Genomic DNA, 9,473 nt, shown 5'->3' with positions numbered 1-9,473 from the left:
AACACTTGATTGGGTTGTTGACAAGTATAGGGATTTCTTCTTCTTGAATTAGCACCTTGAACTTGTCAGTCACCTTGCCTTTTCTTACTACGAAATTATATTAAATAATATTATTATTGGAGTTTTAAAGCTGCTGTTTAGTATGCGCTCGGAAGGTAGTACACGTTCTAGTGTGGTCATCAGGAAGCTAATGTGCTTGGTTCGTTTTTAAACAATGTGAATCAATCCTTAAATAGGTTGCTTTAACACACAGCATCACAGCAGGGGATCAAACTAACCATTCTTACTACTTTAAAATCACAGACTTAACAATATAACCAACCTAACTAGCCCTTAAGGTACCATATCGTAGAAAAAAGCCATGTTTGGCAGGAGTTTCTATATGTGCAATGATTGGAATCTCTCTGCGTCCATACACATATTGAAACTCCTGCCAAAAGATTGGCTATTTTCCTACGCTAAGTATTCAGTTAAAAAGAGCAAATTAAGTGGTGAAAAGCATTAAGTAAATACCCATCTACCTTTGTTATGCGTATACTTTTACTTTTCAGTTATTCTGTAAAAGAAGGGAAACTATTATAAAATGGAGGTATCAGTGAAACTTGATGGTCCTGATTACTTGTTCTTCTTCTTATTATTATGTTCTCTTCTGAATCCATTTGGCCCCCAAACTAGATGCATGTTCGAGCAGATCTCAAGCGCTCAGTCAACATTGCAATAATATCAACATTTATTAAAAACGAAAGCAAGAAACAATAGTAATGTTTCATGCAGAAAAAAAGAAAGCATCGAAAATAAGTTTTAACAGCTGTTTTTTTTCAGATATTTAAAGTAACATTTGTACACGGGGAGATGAAGAAACATGTTGAATACTAACTCAACCTATCTAATGCAAGTGTCTGTATGAACAGCATTAACAAACACAATGACATTATGCCATTAGTCCAAGGAAACACTCCAGTCGCTTTAGAGAGCAGAGGTCCGTTACAGAAGTCCTGCCCTTGTCCATTACACAGTGTGATGCAAATACTTTCACCTTGACCAATACATTTCGTCTGATTGTCCCCCTTCACTGTTCCCGCCACTCGCAGATTGAACTCTTCATCGAAGAATGTACGACCGTCACTACATCCTCGGATATAACTGCGTAGAATACCTGAAAAGTAAACAAAATTCCATTCTGGAACGTTAATCTTAAAGAATTTGACTCGAGTGTTCAAACACAAGTTTTGAAACTCGCACCAATAAAATACCAGAATTTCAACATGATCGTCGGCATCCATGGTACTTATTTCAATTACACTTCACATTCAACGAAGCAAGCGCATTGTTATACCGGGGGTGCTGCAACATCAGAATGTAAACAACCTTGCCAATCACAAACCTATGAAAACAGAGGCATGATTGGAAAATCTAAAAGCCCTTCTACGTAGGTTATTTATCTGATTCTCCATTACGCATACTATCAAATAAGTAGAATGTTTTTATTTTATATAAAATAATATACTCCTAACTCCTGTGTTGAAGCGCAATAAAACAGAAAGTAGATTCACTTTACCATTTTCCTTTGAATGCTAGCTTAAACAAAAATACGAAAATCTACCTAAAAGGCTGTTCAATATATTAACAACTTATTAAGTCTGAAGTACATGCTGAGTGAGATTATATATATAAAAGCTTACCCTTTGGACAAAATACATAAACAATGTTAAATCACTAACATATAACTTGCAACTTTTTGTGTCGAATAAAAGAAAAAAAATCTGCGGTAAATTTGTAATATTGAGAAGGTTGACGCCGGTAAGATCCACATTGGATTTATTAAAATAACAAACAATCATTCTCATTTACTCACCTCCGGACATGACATACATGATGCTTCAAAATAATCTCACTTACGCACCTCCGGACTTGACATGCATGATGCTGCAAAATACTCTCACTTACGCACCTCCGGACTTGACATGCATGATGCTGCAAAATACTCTCATTTACGCACCTCCGGACTTGACATACATGATGCTGCAAAATACTCTCACTTACTCACTTCCGGACTTGACATGCATGATGCTGCAAAATACTCTCACTTACTCACTTCCGGACTTGACATACATGATGCTGCAAAATACTCTCACTTACTCACTTCCGGACTTGACATGCATGATGCTGCAAAATACTCGCACTTGCGCACCTCCGGACTTGACATGCATGCTGCAGCCTAACACTCTCACTTACTCACTTCCGGACTTGACATACATGATGCTGCAAAATACTCTCACTTAAGCACATCCGGACTTGACATGCATGATGCTGCAAAATACTCTCATTTACTCAACAGCGGACATGACATGCATGATGCTGCAAAATACTCTCATTTACTCACCTCCGGACTTGACATACATGATGCTGCAAAATACTCTCATTTACTCACCTCCGGACTTGACATACATGATGCTGCAAAATACTCTCATTTACTCACCTCCGGACTTGACATACATGATGCTGCAAAATACTCTCATTTACTCACCTCCGGACTTGACATGCATGATGCTGCAAAATACTCTCATTTACGCACCTCCGGACTTGACATGCATGATGCTGCAAAATACTCTCACTTAAGCACCTCCGGACTTGACATACATGATGCTGCAAAAAACTCTCATTTACTCACCTCCGGACTTGACATACATGATGCTGCAAAATACTCTCATTTACTCACCTCCGGACTTGACATACATGATGCTGCAAAATACTTGCTCCTCTGGAAGATTGGCAAACCCTGTACAGTTTTTCACATACTTCTTTGTTGTAAAGGCGCCTTGCTCTGAAACAATAATGGTTGTGTAAGGTTAGGTCTGTAGGGTAAACATTCTTAACATTATTTCTTTACACTGATGTAGTATATCCTTTTAATTTGTAATCTTACTTCTGCGTTTCCTGTTTTTATAGCCATGCAACGTCACTGACTCGTGGGACATTAGTGAATACATTTATTTTCTAGTTGTTAACGCATTGAGCGATTTAATTGGACGAAGTCACAGTAATGGAAAGGGTTTGTGGAAAATGAATAGAAATAGTCGCAATTAATGACCTGGAATGCATAAATATATTGTCATTAAGCAATCCATACGAAATACGAAGCTATAAGATCTGTCTTTATGCAGTTCAGTCAATTGTAACCACGGTCCCCCCAGGTCCGAGAAATAGCTGGGACTTTGACATTCGGTCTAGCCGAACCCCGGTAAAATCGCCGCCCTGCGGGGACGAACTGCTGGTAAAATTCCCGCAAAATACACAGGGACAATAAGTAAGGCCCATCCCCCGCTATTTTTGGCGCGAAGACAAAACCACCGCATTCACCCGGCACTGCAGGGCCACCTGGAAGGTAAAAACACGGCCCATTTCCCCGGCAATCACCGGTATACCCCCGGACCTTGGGGACCGTGGTTACAATTGACTGGTGCATTACTCAATGTGAAGATTTCTACATGGAAATGAAATATTTTAAAATAGCATATCTTATGATTGCATATCAAACATCTGTTATGTATCTGAAATATGTGAAAAACAATTGTGACTATTGAAATAAAATAAACGTCTGTCATTACTGGATGTTAATTCTACATTCAAGTGATCTTTTGTATTCTTTTTGCCGAAAAATGGATAAGGTTGCCATTCAGAATGCGGATGCGAACAAACGATGGACGCATACAGTGTGCGCTTGGAATACCAAGTGTTTTCAAGTGAGCGTAAATCTTGTTTGCCAATGCAATAATTGAACTCTCCATACTGAGGTCTGCCCATCGGTAACTTATGGATATGTTTTATTGAATACGGGCGAAGTTCATTGAACTGAATAATGCAAACGTTATCATTGCCTCTTATTATACAAAGCAAAAGCTTTATATATTTGTTGTTTTTTAGGGGGCAGACATTTATTTAGTGCGTTTTTAAACTATCGACAAACAGCTTGAACTTTGCAGATAGAAATACCCCTCCCGATAGGCTTACAGGGAAGTGGGGGCGTACCTTAGGGGCGAAAGCATTTGACTTGTACCCCTCCATCAAAACCGAAATTTATTATGTTTAAAGTGTTGGCATGAAGGTTTAGGGGTTTTCCCTAAGAACATTTTAAAAATGTCTTTTCCGAAATGGTGCATTTTAGGCGTGTTTTATTTCTTATTTTCTCCTATATACAAATTTAAAGTAAACTTACACGATTGTAGGGAGGGGCCCCGGTAAGAAAAGGAAAGAGCAGTTAGTTGATTAAATCATACCTGTAATATGCCTTTGTGAAAGATAATCAGAATTCCAAGTAGTGTTGTAGCAAAATATGTTTAAGAAAATACTAGGCAGCTATTCTTAACAACATGTAGTTAAAGATTATCGATGAATCTAAAACATATTTTGAAATCTTACCATTGTATTTTTTTCTGTAGTACATCATTGTTCTTATCCATGTTTTACACTGGTCTTTGCCTTCCTTCTCACTACTATCTTCACAAAAATAACACATCAATCCTGAAGAACAGAAACCATGGTAGAATGATTACACGTTTAAAATATAAAATGGAAATTAAAGTTCCAATTTATCACATTCATCGCTCGTTAATAAACAAAGAAATGAAGTAAACATACAGCCGAACCCCGATGGCTCGAACTCGCCTGGCTCAAACTGGAGGTAAAGGACCGATTTCTTTATACTGTAGGTAAGCATTCCCGCTTGGCTCGAATTTTTCGACGGGGTCCGACTGTATATAATTGATTTTAGTTGTATGAAAATTCACATAAAAAGGAACCAACCTTCACATAATCCCAAACAAAGGAGGAAGAGGAAGAGGCATACAGTTAACACACGGAATATCCGTCCTTGCATTTCTATAATAATTCCGTTTTCTCCCTTAATAACGTTGTAAAATATTTCACTTTAAGAATTAAACATACAGACGTATAACTAACTTATAAACGTACGTACATGTACAGGTATATACTGAATGGTAAACAAGCCACAAGGCGATATCGTATTTCATTTTTCTATTCATTAAAACCCGGTAGTAGATTTTCAAGTATTGAATATCTTGTCAATTATTAATGCCTATCGGAGCATGCTATTGCAAAAAATGAATTCAACGTAATTTAATGTCTGTATCTTAAGTTCTACAAAATAGACCATTGAATATAAACTTACATGAGAATCATGCATATTACATGAGCATGCAGTGCCGTAGCCAGAGGCACATTTAGACCGAGGCATTCCAGAGGCGTCCGGAAGCATGCTCCCTCCTTTTTTCTAGGACTTCTCTTAGTTTGCCATTGACGACACTTCGGTCCTGTAAAACCACCGTAAAATTTGTTTTATTGGCACTTCATATACATTTTCATTTTTAATGAGTGATCGTAATTTTTTTTCTCCATAGATTCATATATTGGTATTAGGACCCAGGGACGAGCTCGGCGGAAAAAAGCGGGGTTTAGTGATAAAGTAAGCAAGGACTGATTCAAGATACACCATATATATAACATTTAATTTTGTTTTCTGAATCAAAAGCAAAAACAACAACCACACTTTGTCACGTCCAGAATCGCAATCTCAGAGTCTACGTGCAGTCTATTGGAATGTTTCATGAACAGATATCAAAGCCAATCGATTAAGACAATCGTCTAACATGACTGATCGTTTCCATGAATGGGGTATTCTGAAAGCGCTAAAAACTGCGTTCGCACGAACAGGAACCCACAGGTAATCTTAAAATAACTTACAGATTGCATCAATGGTGGGGAAGTCGTTTTCGTCACACATTTAAAATCCGTCTTTGAGTGACGCAGGAGAGTTTCCATCTTATAACTTTGGTTTAGGATTTGCTTATATTAATATCATGGGAAGTTCGTTTGAAATTGTTTGATTGATTTTGTATTCAAAGCTTAACTGAAGATGATCATGATTTCAAGGTAACAAATATGTACCCTCTTTCATGTCTTCCAATTGTTCAGGTGAAGCGAAATGCTGTATTACGTGGTCCGAAATGGATAGAAGTGATTCAGCTTATAACGGTCCATCACTGATGTATTTTCACCGCCGTTCTTTATCCCTTTGATTATGTCTGGTTGCCCTGGCAGTATATCTATTTGAATAGCTATTATAACTGACCGGTCATAAATATATATAAAAAGTCTTATACATGCAATTTTATACCGTTTTTCATTTACTTCAAATACCTTGCCGCATCTTGTTCGTTAAAAGTATCTTTAATGCTATGAATATATGTTCATAATGGACATGGTTCTAATTGAATCCTTTCTTGATAACCATCTTGTAACCGAGAGAATAGGAAGAGTCTGTCCTTTTGAAGTCCACTGAAATATGACATATTTGTTTCCTCCTCAAACTGTGGCGAAGTCGGCTCATTGGTCAGACAATGCGCCTTGTGTATTTTGCGGAGTTGTGAAAAAAGAAAGTAAGTTGTTGAAATGTGTTCATAAAATTGCAAATTGATGGAACCTGAGTGCATGATGAGACAACTATTTGATTTACACAATGGTTTCTACAATACATGACATATTTAGCATAAAGATCAAGTTCAGTAATCCGAGCCTGAACGCCAATTACTTGGCCACTCACTGTCGATGTACCATCAAACTCTTCTCCTCGAGAATTGTTAGGACTATGTCCCGTTGTAATTGGCTGCAGCGATGTAAAGTTGGTTTAGAAAGTTTTTCATCATAATTTATGTACTTATCCAGTTCATAAAAAAATATTATTTCCTTTCTCACGGTTTTGGACTTTTAACCATGTCCCTCTGAGAGGAAATCTCCTTGCTGGAAGTTTTATAATAACTTCATTATGGCCATGTGGACATGTCTGTGTTTGCTTATTTAAAGGCCTAGTTTAATCCATCTATAATTGACCCCACCCAACCCCCAACCCCCCCCCCCCAAAAAAAAAAGAAGAAAAAAGTTTTGAACAAAAAAACAGCCGTATATTGTACCCAACCTGCGTGTACTGATCTTAATCTAATTGTCTAATTGCCTTATATACGAATAAACAGTAAATTGGCCCCTACTCTGACATCAGTGCAAATAGCAGAAGATGCACAGGAGGGGATTGTCATGCCAAACATTCCTTAAGGTAGCATACCCCTAATGGGTACCATTTAGAACTATGATCAGCTTGATAATTTCTTAATGTGTATCATTTTTTGAATTCAAAAACAAAATTTTAAAGAAAATTACCGTCAAATTTCAATTTTATTTAAATTTGAATTACCCTACCCCCATTTCAGAATTGTCGATAAAAACGACATCACCCGAGAGACAAGAGAAAATCCTCTTTTTCATTTATATTTCAACATTTTGGTAATAATTTGGTATCAGAGTAACAAGAAATATATTTGCTTTCAGAAATATTACATTATTGATCACATCACCAACAATTGTAATCATACTGTACTGTTTCAATTTTAACATACTTTGGAATTTCGAGGTTTAAAAGCAAAATCGACATGTTCTAGAAATACTTATGACCTGTTCTTTATCAATAATTATCTTTAATCTTTTGGGAACATTATACCAAAAAATCAAAATGTTTTACCGTCTCATTTTAAAAAAAAAGTTTGTAATTCTCAACCACCTCTTTCGGCCGTGCCTGCAAGTTATAAAATCTTCATAGAAGCTTAATTGAATAAAATATTAACTTCTTTAAAAAAATGTTAGCTAATGAAACCAAAGAAGAAGAAAAAAAGTGCTTCTGGCTGGATTCGAACCACCACCTTGAAAACCTCAAAAGATTTGTAGTCCTGTGCTTAACAACATGAAGGCTAAAGCATTGAAATAGAAGAGTTTCAAGTAGAGGTTTTCATTAGGGGTGTGCTACGTTTATTAAACTAGGCCTTTAACAAGCGTGCTCTACACTTAGCAATCGGAGCCTTTCATTCCATTAAACTTCATTAAATGATTATATATTTGATACATGTAGCCAATATTTTAGCATGCATGAAATGGAACATGCAATAATTCGTTGATAACATTTGTATATATTGTCAAGGCTATTATAAATATATTTTTTTTGAAATTCATGCGGAATCAATTGAATAATACGGAGTGCCATTCTATACAAAGAGCGTGCCCTCAATGCGCGGACAAAAAGGCATTGCTGTAGGTTTGATACAGTGTACAGAGTCCCGGCAGTGCTAAATGAAAGCAAAGAAGGTGCCTCGGTTTTGCTCAGTGTCTGTTGCTACAGCATTTTCATAATTAAATGTAACATTGTATTCGTTTCACGAATTCAGAGGTCGATCCTATTAGTTTTCATTGTATTAGTTGTTTTTATTTACTTTATTTATTTGCTTTCTAAATTTTAACCAAGGCAGTTGCCTCGGTGTGCCTCAGTGTGGCTACGGCACTGGCATGTATGTATCAGTGGAGTGTAATATACAGAACAATAAAAGTAATTACTACCATACCCGCTCCCCAAAAGAGTGACTGCTCATCAGGTTTAATTGATTTCTACCAACATTAAATGAAAATATAATCAACGTTTAGCACATTAACGGGAAGTCCTGGATCATCTGAGATATACAATCATTTAATGAGTGTTTTGTTCTGTACACATATTAAATTTTCACCCGAAAACTGACGTATACAAAAATAAGTTTTACAAGCGCTTTAACCAATTACGATAGACATTCTCATACTTTAAAGTGACACTCTTATCAAAACCAATGCATACACATGTATAACAAGCATCAATTTCGATTGATCAACCTTTAACTACTAACTAAATAATGCATTTATGGAAAATATTATTTACTGATAACAAGATTCTAACCGTATAGTTAACAGCGCTCTTTTAAATGATAGGCGAATGCTAAAAAAATACGTTGGTCTGCTATAGTCTCATATTAAGGTAGAAATACCGTGTTTTGTGCTCGTTTCTTTCAAATTAAGCTCGGTATCCTTCATAAGAACCATTGTTTTCGACATTTATTTATTCGTTTTGATAAATTAAAACATCTTTATCACTTTTGGTAATCTTGTTTGGGAATAAGAGTGCATCTTTATAAAAATGTCCGTAAAGTGGAGTAACAGGAGTCTGGCAAACATTAGCTGTATACATTACATTGAGCCATCACGATTAAACTATGTAATAGTGTAAACTGAATTACAGGTGTGCTGTGAAAATATAAGATATTTGTCTTCAAGCAAATAACTAAACACAGGAAGAAAGGATGTTAAACAATTGAAAGAAACACCGGATATTGCCTCTACAAATTTTCATAAGGCTGAGCTTTAATTACTTTATGGTTATTGCCATCGAGCGGGTAGGTTTTTAACCGTCAGAATAAATATAAAACAAACAAATAACAACAACAACAACAAGAACAAAATAACAACAATAATTACCAAAATCTTTTTTAAGCAAAGCTATATGGTTTTATTGAGCTAACTCATTCAAACATAGGTGACCTGTGTTAAGA

General features: G+C 36.2%; 1 protein-coding gene across 1 annotated transcript; it reads right to left on the bottom strand.

Moving 5' to 3' along the window:
- Nucleotides 1–718: 718 nt before the first annotated feature.
- On the bottom strand, nt 719–5,001 carry LOC128238931 (uncharacterized). Its single transcript, XM_052955266.1, has 4 exons — nt 4,804–5,001; nt 4,420–4,521; nt 2,720–2,824; nt 719–1,156 (listed from the first exon to the last, which is right to left on the bottom strand). Exons 1-4 carry the CDS (start codon nt 4,874–4,876, stop codon nt 873–875), a joined length of 564 nt encoding a protein of 187 aa, XP_052811226.1. The 5' UTR covers nt 4,877–5,001; the 3' UTR covers nt 719–872.
- Nucleotides 5,002–9,473: the final 4,472 nt, after the last annotated feature.

Source organism: Mya arenaria, chromosome 6 (assembly GCF_026914265.1).
Source record: "Mya arenaria isolate MELC-2E11 chromosome 6, ASM2691426v1".
Lineage (NCBI taxonomy): Eukaryota > Metazoa > Mollusca > Bivalvia > Myida > Myidae > Mya > Mya arenaria.
The sequence above is the reverse complement of the archived record's forward strand: the minus strand, read 5'-3'. Positions and strand labels throughout refer to the sequence as shown.

What these genes read in the sequence shown, in the direction of transcription:
- LOC128238931 (XM_052955266.1), bottom strand. Translation starts at nt 4,876, where the DNA reads ATGCAAGGACGGATATTCCGTGTGTTAACTGTATGCCTCTTCCTCTTC. An exon ending in TTGTTTGGGATTATGTGAAG is followed by an intron (nt 4,522 to 4,803) that starts GTTGGTTCCTTT and finishes TCTGTTCTTCAG; the next exon opens with GATTGATGTGTTATTTTTGT. An exon ending in CTACAGAAAAAAATACAATG is followed by an intron (nt 2,825 to 4,419) that starts GTAAGATTTCAA and finishes TTATTGTTTCAG; the next exon opens with AGCAAGGCGCCTTTACAACA.